Below are 15,823 nucleotides of genomic sequence, written 5' to 3'. Positions count from 1 at the left end.
TGTGCTGATAACCATAGATAGCCGAGTAAAAGAAAATAACAAGTAGCCTAGCCTAGTTGCGTGCCTGCGTGCGTATTGTCTCCTGCTCAAACAAAATGTGCACACGTTCATTTTGATAAATGTTCACGCTCAAGTTACATAATAGAAAATTGTAAATAGCCTGATGGCATGCAGCTAATGGGATACTGTGCATAGTTGGGAAGGTATGGTGGGCCAATTTGGCGTGAATACACATTACACACACACACACAAGGGAAATTTTCTTTTGTTGTTGAATAGCCTGATGGTACGCACAGTGCGTCCGGACGTACACCTGCAGGCGTGCCTGGATAGGGGTGAGTACAACTGGATGGAAGTCATTAAGGTTTGTTGCAGTGGAATGTTTTGGCACCAGCATCATCACCGCCATATTGGTCTAAAAAAAAAAAAAAATGAAGCTCTATAGCAACCCAAAGCGCTCCACACACAGACATCAAGACATAAAAAACAAATGAACAATGAATTATTGTAAAGGTGATGATATGAGATCTTCATAAACACACTTGTTTGTTTTTAAATGTTTTTTTCAGTACTCATGAATGTGTTTCAACCATGAACAGAAAATACATAGGTATTAAGAATGTATAGCACAAAGTTATGTAATATATGGGATTTGTACACCAGTTAAAAAACTAAGCATGTGCCAAATTCTATTACATTTATTCTATTAAAAAGTCTGCTGTAATAACTAAGCAGTTAGCTAGTGTTGATTTCTGGGGCACGCTGTTCTCAGGCCTCCACCATAGACCACAAACCACTTCCTTTGTCTGCCTACATGTTGCCACACATGAGTACATCTACTCACATTTCAATGAACACAGAATATAGATTCCTGGCACTATACACTCAAACAGTTAAACTAACTTAATATCCTTTTTTCACAAAATGAAATCTATGTCTCAGGTGTAAATGTATATTTTGTGCCAAAACAGCATGAGGATAAAGCACCACAGCACTTTTCTCAAGCCTGTCTAAGCAGCTGTGATGACTTGACTGGTTGTAAGAGCCATTGCTCACCCTACCCAACTCTGTGTGAGCACGAGTATGATTTGCGCTACTATGGCAACTGTTGAACGTGAACCCAGGAAGTAAACTGGCTGCAGTACAGTAGACGTCTGACAAACTAGGCAACCATGAGTTAGACCCTGAACAAGATGAACCAGTGCCTTTCCGGAACTATTTTTTTATGTTTCAAAAAGGTTAGCCTAGTTCAAAAGTAGCTGCTCTCATAATATTTTTTGGGGGGAGCTGACACACAACCCATTTAGATTTCATTCAGACGTTTTTTTATAGAGTAGACATCTGCCTAAAGTTGCTGGGGGCTAAAGCAATCTTTGCATTTTCTCTTCTAATGTCTCGGGTTTGTCTTTCTTCAACTCTGACATTTTCCCACATGAATGCAGGGACTTTTGAAGAATGACTTTCAAGGCCAGACCATGGGGCTACCACCAGGTGGCCATTCCGAACAGCAGTTTTAGTATTTTGTGCCTTCTTCAAATGCCTGTTCAAGTGCCAATTGAGCCTTATTTGTTCATATGTATGTTACGACCCTGTTGACTGTTCCATGGGCTCTGCCCCTTTATTCTATGTGTAGCCTGTTTGTCTCCTGCAGGGTGCTGAGTGCAGGGGTGGCGCCCAATAGTTAATGGAGTGGACTATAAGAAGGCCGGGTTTCCCATGGACGCTCTCTTGGCCTTATCGCTCATTTGTGGCTTGCTCCGATGTGGAGAGCCTGGAGAGAGCCGTCGCCGGTTGTATAGCCCTTTGCTTGGAGCTCCCTCCGTCTTTGTTGCGTTTTGTTTTGTTTATTCATTTCCCCTAGACACACTTTGCACGACACTTTGCTTTTATATCCCTTTGCAGACCGCACGCTCTAATTTCGGTACCCCAGTACCGATGACATTCAGTCTAATAACTCCGCCATACCCCAACCAATTTTATCAATGAAAACTTCCTCTAAAACGTCACATCAAAGGCTTTCTGGCGATATGATTGGTTTAAGGGATTTGTGGCGCGAATTTCTTTTACTACGTGAAGGAAAAATCAAAGAATTGACGTCTCCCTCCACTAGAGGAAAAACAGCAGGAAGCACTATGCATCATTGATCTTGCCCATACAGAAAAATCAAGGGAAAAAATATATTCACATATATGCAGCTACATCCAGCTTATATTTAAATAGATGGCTACAATATATTTAATACATATATAGTACAAGAATGTATATATGCAAGTATATGTGGGACCCAGCAATGTAACATATGTGGATATCGTACATGAACATATATGGTGAATATATTCAATTAACTTATTTGCACACAGGCAGTGATGGGTGGGGTTTACAAAAAACCTTCAACTTCAAAATACGTCACCAACGTCCTCTAAGGTCGTTGGAATAACGGTTAAAATGTTTGCAGCTTTTTCACTACATAAGCATAACTAACAGCTACTACTAGTCCAAATGTAAAACGTTTGCTCTGGTTAAGTGGATTGGCGAGAGTATGAGGGCAAAACCAGTATTTTGCCGACTGACTGCATTAGCACTAGTAGACCTAACGTTAATGAGAGACTTTTTCAACGGCTCTGGATGGGACAACATCTTGCTAGAAACAAACGTTATGTGGTGGAGGGGAGGAAGGCTCTTGGCCGGTGGTCAAAATTGCTGGTAAGTAGATCTTCATTGTATGTTGAATAGCTTTCGTATAACATTTGCAGAAGTTAATGTCCGAATTAACAATGGTATTATTGGTGGAAGCTGGAAGCTAACCTTTGCTACTTTCTGTAACATTAACGTTTGCATAAATTAGCCAGCGCTAGCTTTATTATTTTACACCTGAAAGGGGATTGAAAAATAAATTCACTGAGAAACGTTTGGACAATTAATGAAAACGACTTGTAATGACAGTGAAATACCAATTTAACCTGTCTCCCGGCCATATTTGGTAGTATATTTGCCTCTGGCATGTAGATTGATAGCTAGGCATAAATAGAAGCTATTTGTGATGACCATGTGGATTGGTCAATCTACAGTCACTGACAAAAGTATTGGCACCCCTTTAGAAATGGTGTTTTTTAAGCAAAATACACACACTTTTAGAGTTTTTCTAAGAAAACAAACGAACCAGGACAATTTCAACAGCTCAACACAACTAAAACAGCAATTGGTTTCCCCAAATTCAAGACAAAATATTACCAAAATGCTGCTGGGAATTGAATACTGTCAAACTGACACGGTCAAAAGTCTTGGCAAAAAGTATTGTTTCTAATGGACAAATAGACTCAAGTTTACTCACTTTACATTTCTATTGGTTTCTCTTGTTTTCTCCAAGGATTTCCAAATATTTGACTCACTCTACCTACCCCTTTATATGCAGCTGATCAGTGCCAGAGGAAGTAATTAAGGACAATTAAGGAAAATAGGCCTAGAGTATCATCTAGTTATTGCCATGCATGAATTTAGACAGGGCGCATTTTTCAGTGTATGCTTCATTCTTCCTCATCCAAACATACTGCTGTTCTACTGTATAAGCATGAACAAAACAGGCTTGTCGACCACCGTTGCTCCGTCTCCCGCATCTTCTTGGATTTTGTTTTGTTTATTCACCATGCCTCACTGGCCTGATTGCACTTTTGTTTTCCAAGTCCAGCACTAGTGCTGACTTTACTTAACCTTCACTGTGGAGTTCTCTTTATCTAATAAATGTAATAAATTATCTAATAAATGTAATATATTATTTAATAAATCTCTAAAATGATTTATTAAATCTGATATATCATTGCTACTCTGCGTGTTGCCTTCTCTTTTATGTTTGTAACAGGACAAACTCACATCTGCCCTCATTTAGTATGTGACCTTATTATACTATTGCTGTTGGAGCTACATTAGTTTGCTTTCAGTCGTGGTAATTTTGTTCATTCATTTGTTTGTTATTATGATTTTGCTCAGATTAGTCATATATATTTTGGTATAATATCCTTTTGTTTGTTATTCATTTAGTTAATTGTTTTGATTTATATGTTTAGTCTATTTTGGTTAGTTTAATAACTACAATATTGGGGGCAGTAGTGGGAACAGGTAAAGGTGAATATAGGTAGAAAGTAGGAGGAGGCCTGTATGCACCTGGGTGGTGGGCATATGTTTTTTTACCACCACGTGAGATGATGAATTGTTTGCTCAGCTGGAACAAATAAACCAGCCACAAAACCTGAATCCAGCCTTGAATTTGATTTTATTTCTTGCCTGCGTACATCACCTGCATAGGGTGCCAGAAGTTGTCGTTTGAATGTTTGATTTAAGTTTAATTTCCTTTGTTAAATTTGTTGAAAAATGGCCACTACAATTGCAATGCACTCATCTCGTACCGTGTTGCACGAATGAAGAGATGACCATGGTGATTAGTCAATGCATACCACAACCAAATGTTAAGTTTAGAAAAAAATAATCATATACTCTATGTTGTTATGGCTTAGATCAGAACATTTAATTAAATATAAAAACAGGTCCATCACATGTAAATGTAAATCAGGTTCTCTGCATTTATCCCATCCTTGAATTAGTGAACACACAGAACACACAGTGAACACACAGTGAGGTGAAGCACACACTAACCCGGAGCAGTGAGCTGCCTTGCTAGAGCAGCGCTCGGGGAGCAGTGAGGGGTTAGGTGCCTTGCTCAAGGTCACTTCAGCCATTCCTACTGGTCGGGCCCGGGGATCCAACCAGCAACCCTCCGGTTACAAGCCCAAAGCCCTTACCAGTAGGCCACGACTGCCACATTATATCCTTCAAGATCTTTCAGGAAAAAAGATCTTGTTTAGTACGCATATTTATGGGGAATATATTGTGCATATCCGTATTTCAATAGCATCTCAAAGAAATTCAGTGAATCAGTAAATAATTTGCACTGTATCATCAAAGCAGTTTGTAAATGGAATACACATATCAATATTTCAGTAGCATCACACATGTGTATGAACAGGAGTGTGTGACTGGTGTTCCTGAGCATGAGGGAGGTCATGTGATCTGGCACAGGGACATTGTGAGCCAGAGTGAAGCCAGCCTTAATCCCTGGACAGAGGGGCTCAGTGAATGTGGAGTGGACCGTGTGCAGACGGGTGAGTGCTCCACACTCCTAGGAGGGGACAGATATGGCTGTGTCTATTATTGTGGCAGCCCGAGTAACTGTGAGGAGAATCAGAGAAACGGTCAGTAGAGCACTCAACACTGCAGAACTGGTCATAACGTCACAGCAAGGTGTCATCATCCCAGCCTTCCCTCTCAATGCTTTTAAAGGCCACATCCATATGAGCCACATTCACACTCCACTCAGCCTCACAGAAGCAGCGTCCAGACATACCCCTCTTTACACAACACCTAAACCACAAACATAAAGAAAAGTTACTGATGAGAGAGAAAGAGAGAGAGAAAGCAAATGAGTGAATAAGCAGGGGGAAAGAGGTAAGTGAAGAAAGGAGGAATGACAGAATGAGATGAGATAGAGAGGGGCAGGAGATAGAGAGGGGCAGGAGATAGAGAGGGGCAGGAGTGATGGATGAAGGTAGAGAGAGAGGGATGATGAGGAGGAGGAAGCAGGAGAGAGAGAAACAAGGAGAAGAGAAAGGGAGGAGGAAGCCAGAAAGAGAAGGGGTAGAAAGAGAGGAGGGGGGGTAAAGAGATGAGGAAGAGGTGAGGAGGAGGAGTGGGGGAAGAGAGAAAAGAGAGAAGTGGAGTAAGAGAGTGAGAGCTGCTGTATGGACAGGTGACAGGTGGGCGTACCTGTTGGAGGAAGAGCTCATGTGATCTGGCACAGGGACACGGGGGAGTTAAAATCCCAAACCCAAAACCCTGGACAGAGGGGCTCAGTGAATGTGGAGTGGACCGTGTGGAGGTGGGTAAGTCTGTCAGAGGAGACACTGTAGAAGGACAGAGTGCCAGCCGGCCAGTCCAGGTACACTCCTACTCTTCTCGAGTGGGAGGAGGGGGCAGGTATGTCAGTGCGTTTATTACTGTGCTTGACAGAGTAAAGGTCAGGAGAGCAGAACAGACGCCAGGACTTGACATTACATCCCAGCAGGGTGTCATCATCATCCCCTTTCCTCTTGGTGCTTTTATAGGCCACAGCTATATCAGCTATTTGCCCACCCCACTCAGCCTCCCAGTAGCAGCGTCCAGAAAGACCCTCTCTACACAACACCTGTTCCCACAGGTTAAATCTCTCTGGGTGGTCAGGATAGGGCTGCTCCGTACACACATGTGTCACCTTTCTGTTTCCCTCAGAAAGAGAGAGATTTCTGTGTGCTGTGTTTGGGTCCAATGTGAGCTCACAGGCATCTGCAGACAAAAGAAGAGGAGAGAACATGAGAACATCCTCATCAGAATATGGGCAGGGACACAGGCATTCATTCTTTCTTTTTCACCATGCACACACACACACACACACACACACACACACACACACACACACACACACACCTACTCACTGCCCACTGCGATCAAGATAGGCCTGAATGTTAGTTCAGTACACACACTCTCTACACACACACACACTCCTGCTCACCATGCCAACATACACACACTCTCACACACACACACACACACACGCTCCTGTTTGCCACACACACACATACATACGTTCCTTTTCACCATGCTAACACACACAAACACACACACACACACACAAGCATCTTGAATGATCACTAACATCGAGGAAACCATTCAATCTTACATCTCAGTAAACGTGGCCGTGCTCTGCTTACGGAAGCATTGTCAGTTCTGTAAGAAAGCAAAATGACACACACACATTATTTTTCTGATATGTCTGCCTATTTTTCCACCTGTGGAAAAAGGTGATTCACAGCAACACTGTCACTGCACTGGGGCATTTGGTTCAATTTTTGACGAGTGCCACATACTAGTCACCCACCCCAACCCCTCTTACAGCAGCAACTTACTTTTCTAAGGAGGTCTCCCATCCAATAAATGACCTAGATCACACCTACTCAGCTTCAGTAATTCAGCAGAGACAGGGTATCAGTAGGTCTGGTTTCTGGCTTACTGTATTATTCCACAGAAACTAGCCTATTGCAGTACATATTCCCCCTGATCTAAAGTAATGAGGTGATGCTCTTTCCAGTATCCAGTGGTTTCGGACAGTGACAATAGTGGGCAGTTAAATTTAGGCTAGAGTTGATTCCATTGTTGCGATGCCTGCTTCCTAGTTCAACCACTGTTTAGTGAAGTGTCTTTATAAGCAGAATTAATACCCATGTCAGAAAATCAGAACATATTTATTGTCTTCCTGTCCTTTTTCTCACCTCCATGTCTTTCTGTTTATCTGACATCTGAGATGCATTCAAATGACGGATGTTTATGATGAATATGTTTTTTTCTTCACAGTTACATGTAAACAATCATCCTCTGATCACATAATTTCTCTGAACAGCCTTAGTAAAGGGATTTTAAATATTTGCATCAAAGAGATAACATGCATCAGTGTAAAACAGCTATTAAAATACAACTTTGATAATACGTCACTGTTTAAATGTTAATATGATCATACTTAAGTATCTCCAGTTTACAGACAAGATCATCCAGTCTAGCAGATAACAGCTTCAGTCCTGATTCTCCAGGATGATTGTAGCTCAGATCCAGCTCTTTTAGATGGGAGGGGTTTGAAGTCAGAGCTGAAGCCAGACAACCACAACCTTTCTCTGACATGAGACAATCAGAGAGCCTGAGAGAGAAAGAAAGAGAGAGAGAGAGAGAGAGAGGAAAAGATTGCTATTTTCATTATTCTTTCCTGCATAGAAATGGATGACACTGTGTCAATCCAAAGTTATTTGTTTATTTTACAACAGCAGACCTGCCAACCTTGGATCATTTTTTTGAGTAGCACCTCGAGCCGAGAAAATAAATTGCTCGTGTCAGCCTTCATGCATAGTGAAGTCAAGTCTTTATTGTCCTATAAGGATATTCTTTTTCACACACATCATTATTATATTCCATGCAGGATATCCACAGCCTCATACATATAAGATAACACACCCCATGACATATAACATATAACACACCCCATACCCCCCTCCCCCCAGTTTCCCTCCCTCCTCAACACCAAATAAGCAAAAAGGTGGACAGTACATACAACATAAAACACAAAAGAATAGGAGGATGATTGTCACAGGAGTTTGTTAAGTGCAGTGATTGCTGAGGGTACAAAACTTTTCTTAAAGGGACACCAGGCAACGTTTTCGTGTTAATTACTCATCTTCGTAAGTCGGTATATGGTTAAATGACTCATTACAGGGCGAATGAAGACTCTCTCGCCCGCCCCTACTGCCTGTAGGAAGAATATCCCGCTTGCAAGTTCAGTGTATCGTACCCGCCGACCGAAGCAGGATCAGTTTACATCCTGCATCCACAGCACAGAGGCAGGCTAACGAAACGCTAGCGATTGTTGCAAATGTGTGTATAATGGCAGAGCCGGCGAAGAAGCAGCAAAAACCCTTGACAGAAGACGCAAAGAAAAGGAAAAGAGAAAAAAAAGTCCAGACCGAGCGAGGCGGAGTTTTCGTAGAGAACAAGCATCAGGCTTGCCTGGTGTCCCTTTAAAGTGCGCTTTTTTCCAGTCCAGGGCTCTGTATCTGCGGCCAGATGGGAGTAGGGTGAAGAACCGGTTCAGGGGATGGTCAGGGCTGCTTACAATGGTGCGTGCAAGGTGTGTGGTGGCCGTGTCATTTGCATTTGTCATCAGTGAGGCTGGGGGTGGGAAGCTGTATTATCTTGGATGGTAAGTGTGAGATTTCAATGAGTTTGTTCTTGCTGGTGACATTTAGTATGGTGAAGAAACAGGGGGAGCAGTAGAGTAGAAGGGGTTGGATGATGCTTTTGTAGAGTAGCAGAAGGAGATGGGGGACAACATACAGTGATCTTAGTTTGCATATTGCATACAGTCTCTGTTGTGCACGTTTCTGTGTGATCGTGACATGTTCATTGAAGTTAAGCTTATTGTCAATGGTGAGACCTAGATATTTGAAAGTCCTGACCTGTGCAACTGGTTGGCCATGGATGGTGATGTGAGTGAGTCCAGGGGGTGATTTTGATGCATGAATGACCAGTTATTTTGTCTTGTCAATGTTGAGTTGGAGGTAGTTATCAGTGCACCATATTGCAAAAACTGTTGTCTGTAAGTAATCCTACTATGGCTGTGTCATCTGCATATTTGTAGTAAGTGATGTTGGGTAGTGAACTCTTGTAGTCATTTGTGTAAAGTCAACAAACAGAACTGAGGCAAAGTTATGGGGAGTCTGGAGGTGGTGAAGGAGGGAGTGGAGAAGGCATGCCACTGCGTCCTCTGTCCCCCTTTTCGGCCGGTATGCGAATTGGTATGGGTCCAGTTGTGTGCTGACAGCAGGATGAGTTGTAGTATGATTTTCTCCATGCATTTCATGATTATTGGGGTGAGTGCGACTGGACAGAAATGGTTGGGCTCTGAGGGGCGTGGTTTCTTGGGTACAGGTGTAATGGTTGATGTTTTCCAGAGGGTGGGTATTGTTGCTATCCTGTAGGATTCCCAGAAGATGGAGTGGAAGATGGGGGAGAGCTCCATTGCTCAGCACTTCAGCACCTTTGCCGGGATGCTGTCTGGCCCTGGTGCCTTGCCAACTTTGCACCTGGCCAGCTGCTGCTGCACATCCTCCTCTGTGAAGGGCGGGTGGTGAGGTTCATGGGAGGGGAGGGTTCTGAGAAGTTCCTCACAGGTGGGGGTGTGGTCATGGATGTCAAACCGGTTGAAGAAACTGTTAAGGGTGTTTGCAAGATGAAGAGGGTCCGAACTTGGTTGGTGATGGTGGTTATGTTCTTGACCTGTAAGTTTCTTGATGGATAGATGAGCAACCATAGATATGCAAGCAACGATGCTTAGTCACTAACATCACCTGATCTTACTTCAGTTGATTTTTCGGCAACAAATAGCCTGTCACTACAGAAGTGAGACATTTAGATGTCGATTTCCTGCATGTTGTACAAGATGTTGACAGCTTTTGCCATTTTGTTATCAGATGAAACACACCCCATAATCACATCCAAATCAAACATTATCAGACTCGCATTCTGAATATAAGTAATTATGGCAGTGAGATCAGTCTAGACATGCAACCTAGTTGGAAAGAAAGCACTAAAACAGTAATATTACATAAATACTTTTCAAAATATCTGATATGATTCATTGTGAATATATTCTTGGCAAAATATTAGTCCAAATGTTCATATAAATAAAGCCATCAAGCCAAAACTTAGAAAAAAAAAACTGTTGTACAATTTGTTTAGAAGTTGAAGACACTTGACCATGTAGAAAAATCCTTGAAAATGTCAAGAATCTAGCACAAATCATTCAAAAGGAATAACTTTTGGAACTTTGGAAGAGCCACAACTCCATTACTATACTATACTACTATAACTAAAGAAGATACTAGTCTAAACTTGTGCATGGTTGTTGTTAAGTACAATGAGAAAATTAAAAACTGTTGGTGGGAAAATGTTCTAAAAGCTGTTGATTTAGCATGGAATGACCTTAATTGTAAATAATGTGACACAGATTTTGATAACTTCACTGACATTGTAAAACTCACAAAGCTCAAAGGTACTGTAGGATGACATCTGCATAATGGTTGATGTTCCCCTGTTATGTTGTCATGGTTCTTCTAACTAATCAGGCAATTTAAGAAAATGTCTACCACCAACCTTAATGTGTGCAGTTTACAATGGTGATTAGACAGTCCCTTAGACAGAAGCTGAACTCCAGAATCCCCCAGGTCATTCTGACTCAGGTCCAGCTGTAGCAGGGAGTTTGGTGACTGTAGAACTGAAGCCATAATCTTGCAGAATTTATCTGAGAGATTACTCTCAGCACATCTGCAACATTTGACAGAATTATGACAAAACTCAACATATTACGCGGGGTTATCATAAATCAAATTGACTAAATGTAGTGAAATAATGACAAAAGTGTCAGACACACTGTGGTTCCCTTACACAACAGGTGTTGAAGTTTACTTCATGCAGCATTTACATTTACTGACACATCAATAATTCATATGTTTTATGTAGGCAAGTAGTACTATATTATTCTTTAAAATGAAAATGGTTCAGTTACTTGTTTTAATATGAAATGGTGTAATTAGCAACAAAAACAAATTACACAAAATAATAATAATAATAATAATAATAATAATAATAATAATAATAATAAAGTTATATATGAACCAGGAAATGCATGGCCTTACACCAACCTTAATGTCTGCAGTTTGCAGTTAGGGCTGGACATTGCTGTAAAGAGAAGCTGAACTCCAGAATCCCCCAGGTCATTGTTACTAAGGTCCAGGTCTAACAGGGAGTTTGGTGACTGTAGGATTGAAGCTACAGTCTTACATGAAGTATGTGTGAGCTTACAATCAGCAAGTCTGCAAGAGAGTTTGACAATATTACAGTACCCTCCAGAATTATTGGCACCTTTGGTAACTAACTTTGTTAACTTTAGTTGACTAAAAATAGGTATAGAAAATAATGTTTTGGTGATTTATTGTAATCTGACAATGAATCTCTATGTCCATTTTGCAGCTAAATATGGGTTTGCGAGGTTTGCTGATCATTACGTTCTGTTTTTATTTAATTTTACACAACTGATTTAGGGCAGTAATATCAGACGGCACCACGAGACAAAGCATCTTTCACCTTCCAAGGTATCTGCTCCAGACAGAGGCACGAAAGCGCAAAATTGGAGCTCTGTCAGAGGGCTGTGCAGCAGGATGCTAGTGCATTTTTGGTGTTCTTTCTCATATCTTTTCAAATGTATCCAATGCAGTTTTGGGTATTTGGCAACACTATAGCTCCCTCTAGAGTCAAGGAATATTTATATTTTACCTTGCCATTGTAAATACTTCTCATGGTTTGCAATTTTATGGAACCAAAAGACTACCACAAGGTGAAGACAAAGAGCTATACTGACCAAAGAGCTATACTGACCACGTAATTCTTCAAGATAGAGGTCTGCACTCCCGCGGTAGACCCGTGGGACGCAAAAGAGTGCGGCGCGGGACAACTTTTCAAAGCTCTTTTCTGGGGCTGGCGGGATGAGAGAGGCGTTTCGCAGAGTCTTGGGACAAACCGATGATTCACTGCACTCCCGCAAATTAAATATGTGCGTAAAATTAAATATGGAAATGATTAAAGTAGTGTTCATAACTATAGTTCAGCTGGATGTTTTGTTAGGCAGCATTAAAAAATGGGGTTTAAGCATAACTGACGGATAGCAGGCCTATAGCCTTTAATTGTCATTTACGTGGGTTCAATTTGCTCCAGCTGCTCATTGTCAAAACTCGAAATCGAAAGCATGACAGAGGAAGAGGGCACCAGACTAGGCCTAGAAATCTAGACGCACCCTAGCGGCGGCAAATTAATTTGCTCAGCCTGTACGTCTAGTAGCAAACCATAGGAATTTCTATTGGCTAACACCGTGGATGTTATCCAATCACAGCGCTCTATTTTGTTAGAGAGTCTTAAGGCGGGCTTAACAGGATAACGACAGTCCTGCGACGGTGAACAACAAGGAAGGTGGCTATGGCAAACGAAGAACGGTTGTTTGAATCGGCGTTGGCGTCAACTTTGGAGGAGTTGGACTTGTGCTTTTCTTTGAAAGTTGAGCAACACAATGCACTTAAGTCATTCCTTTCGAAGAAGGATGTATTTGCCGTTTTGCCGACCGGATACGGATATGGTCGTAGCGCTGGCCTATTGCATGCCTAGGCAGTTTGAAAGACAATTCTCTGCCCGCCCCTTGGATTAAGCGAGGTGAATGGCTCGATTCCAGACTATACATTTCAATGATATAGGATGGCCCGCCAGGCTAGGCGGGAGCGGGACAGAATATTGCGGGAGCGGATGGGCGCGGGACAGGAAAATCAGTCCTGCGCAGACCTCTACTTCAAGATTTTTGTCAGCTATGCTAGGTGCACAACTCTCCCCAATTACAAGTTTGTTTACCATCAAAATGACTGTTATAAAAAGCTGTTATATTGTGAAAAAAAACTTTATTGGATGTCTTTAAGCACCTGTGGCTATTTTGTAAATAAAAATTGTCAAATTGCTTGTTACTGACCCATGCTCTAGAGTTAACTCTAATTCAATGATAAAATAACAATAAAACAATAAAATGACAACACAGGGCTGACACAGGGCTGCTATCTATCGGGATGACAAATCCTTTCATGTGAGCACAACCCTCTTCATATTGTAACCACATCACTAACCTCAGTGTTTCCAGTCTGCAGTTTGTATGCTTCAGCCCAACAGACAGCAACCTCACTCCAGAATCCCTCAGAGGATTAGAGCTCAAGTCCAGCTCTTTCAACTGGGAGTTGTCTGACTGAAAAGCAGATGTTAGGACCTCACACGAATCCTCTCTGAGATCACAACCAACCAATCTGCAGTAACATAACACATAGCATGTTTATTATTGCTAATGATTTAAATTAATTGAACTAGATATTTCATCACCACTATGCCACCCAATGCAATGGCCTACAGTTACTATTCTTTGGCTCTGTAATTTATTGTAATACAGATTCAAATGTATGACAGGGCTGCTATTTTTACTCACCGTGCTTTCCTACAAGCGCTCAATAGTACAAGCAGTCTCTTACGACCGTCACTTGTTGTCTTGTACTTTGCCAAGTCAAACTCATCCAGTGTTTCCTCAGACACTAGAAGCATGTAGGCCAGTCTTGAACATTGGGTAGGTGAGAGCTCTTCTCCAGAGTTCATATACTGCTCAATCTCCTGATGAAGGGAATTGTCCTTCATCTCCAATAAACAGAATAACAGATTCATGCATCTTTCAGGAACTTTTGTGTCCTCACTGAGAATTATTTTGATGTACTTGGCTGTTTCCTTGAGACTGTCTGAACTTTTTTCTGTGTGTGTCAGAAGGCCTTGTAGGAGTTTCTGATTGGACTCCAATGCTATGCCCAAGAGGAAGCGAAGGAAAAGGTCCAAACGTCCATCTTCCCTGTGCATGGATTCATCTACTGCTGTTCTAAAAAAATCAGCCATGGAAATGCTGGTGGGAGTTCTCGAGCCTGCATTAAATAACCTAGTCACACGTCTCCCTATTGCTGTAAAGAAAGATTCTTTTGATGAGAATTGTTCCAAGACTTCTGTGTTCTTATTCATTAAGGAGTGAAATATAAAGAAAGCAGCCAGAAACTCCTGTATGCTGAGATGCACAAAGCAATAAACTTTATGTCGGTCGACTACACACTCACTCTTGAAGAACTCAGAGCACATGCCAGAGTACAATGTAATGTCATCTTCATTGATGCCACACTCTTTTAAACTGTCGTCATAAAACAAGATATTACCTTTCCCCAGTTCGTTATATGCTAGTTCAGATAATTTTAAAATAGCCTCTCTGTTAGACTGCAGCCGTTTTGTATCATCTTGTTCAATACCCTTGCCATATTTTTGGCACTTCCTGTTTGTTTCAGTTAGCAGAAAACAGATATAGACCTCAGTCAGTGTTTGAGGCAAGTAACTTGTGCTGGTTTGATTGATCATTTTCAGAAGAACAGAAGCTAAGATCCAGCAGAAGACAGGTATGTGACACATGATGTATAGGCTCTTTGAACTTTTAATGTGGGTGATGACTTTGTCGGCTTCAGCTTCATTCTCAATCTTCTTCTTGAAATATTCATTCTTCTGTTGGTCATTGAACCCTTGTACCTCTGTCCACCTGTCTATGTACTTAGGAGGGATCCATTTGACAGCTGCTGGCCGGGATGTTATCCAAATAAATGCATTTGGCAGAAGGTTGGCTTTGATGAGATTCGCTATCAACACTTCCACTGATGCAGTCTTCAGGGGATCATATATATCTATGTCCTGTTCTATATTCAGGGAGAGTTTGCTCTCATCGAGACCATCAAAGATGAATATGATATTCGACTTTCTGAGCATGTGTGGATTTATGACCTTTTCATCCAGTTCAGGATGAAAGTGAAGGAGGAGTTTGTGAAGAGAGTATGAAACATTCTGTTTCAAATTGAACTGCCGGAATGGAAGTGCAAATATGAAGTCAACATCCCGATGGGCCCTTCCTTCTGCCCAATCTAGAATGAACTTCTGCACGCATACTGTTTTTCCAATGCCTGCAATGCCTGTGGTCATCACAGTTCGGATTTTGTCATGTTCCAGTACACACTTAAAGATGTCATTAGAGTTGATTTTGTCCTTGTTATCTCTATGAAACTTTGATTGTGTTTCAATCCTTCGAACCTCATGCTGTGTGTTGACACCTTCACTCTCTCCCTCTGTGATGTATAGCTCCGTGTAAATTTTACTCAGGAGTGTTTTGTTCTTCCCCTCCTCAATACACTCATAAATCTTACCAAACTTCTTTATCATCCACTTCTTGTGTGTTTCCTTGACTTCATTTACAATTGCATCTTCTGAAACATATGTTTTGTATGACTATGCGTAAATGTTAACATTTTGTATGTCTATTGTACATTTATCATCAGTGATATTGCTGGCAAAAATATATATATATATATATATATATATATATATATATATATATATATATATATATATATATATATATATATATGTTTATATAATTATTTTTACTCGGCTTATTACACGGCTATTCATAATGCTGTAGAATGCTCCATTCACTTGAAGGGGCCTTCTTTAATGTCCGGAGGTCTGATCATTTTGTATAACAGACCGTTGC

At 41.2% G+C, this 15,823-nt stretch overlaps 1 protein-coding gene across 1 annotated transcript; it reads right to left on the bottom strand.

Moving 5' to 3' along the window:
* Positions 1-5,780: 5,780 nt before the first annotated feature.
* Positions 5,781-15,513, bottom strand: LOC125297533 (NLR family CARD domain-containing protein 3-like). Its single transcript, XM_048247929.1, has 7 exons — positions 13,691-15,513; positions 13,341-13,514; positions 11,325-11,495; positions 10,777-10,947; positions 7,598-7,771; positions 6,764-6,810; positions 5,781-6,369 (listed from the first exon to the last, which is right to left on the bottom strand). Exons 1-7 carry the CDS (start codon positions 15,490-15,492, stop codon positions 5,831-5,833), a joined length of 3,078 nt encoding a protein of 1,025 aa, XP_048103886.1. The 5' UTR covers positions 15,493-15,513; the 3' UTR covers positions 5,781-5,830.
* Between the last annotated feature and the right edge of the window lie 310 nt (positions 15,514-15,823).

Source organism: Alosa alosa, chromosome 7 (assembly GCF_017589495.1).
Source record: "Alosa alosa isolate M-15738 ecotype Scorff River chromosome 7, AALO_Geno_1.1, whole genome shotgun sequence".
Classification (NCBI taxonomy): domain Eukaryota; kingdom Metazoa; phylum Chordata; class Actinopteri; order Clupeiformes; family Clupeidae; genus Alosa; species Alosa alosa.
The sequence above is the reverse complement of the archived record's forward strand: the minus strand, read 5'-3'. Positions and strand labels throughout refer to the sequence as shown.

Coding starts and splice junctions, on each gene's coding strand:
- LOC125297533 (XM_048247929.1), bottom strand. CDS start 15,492: ATGATAAAGAAGTTTGGTAAGATTTATGAGTGTATTGAGGAGGGGAAG. Junction 6,811..7,597: donor TGTAAACTGGAGATACTTAA/GTATGATCATAT, acceptor GCTTTCTTACAG/AACTGACAATGCTTCCGTAA. Junction 6,370..6,763: donor ACGGCCACGTTTACTGAGAT/GTAAGATTGAAT, acceptor TTTTGTCTGCAG/ATGCCTGTGAGCTCACATTG.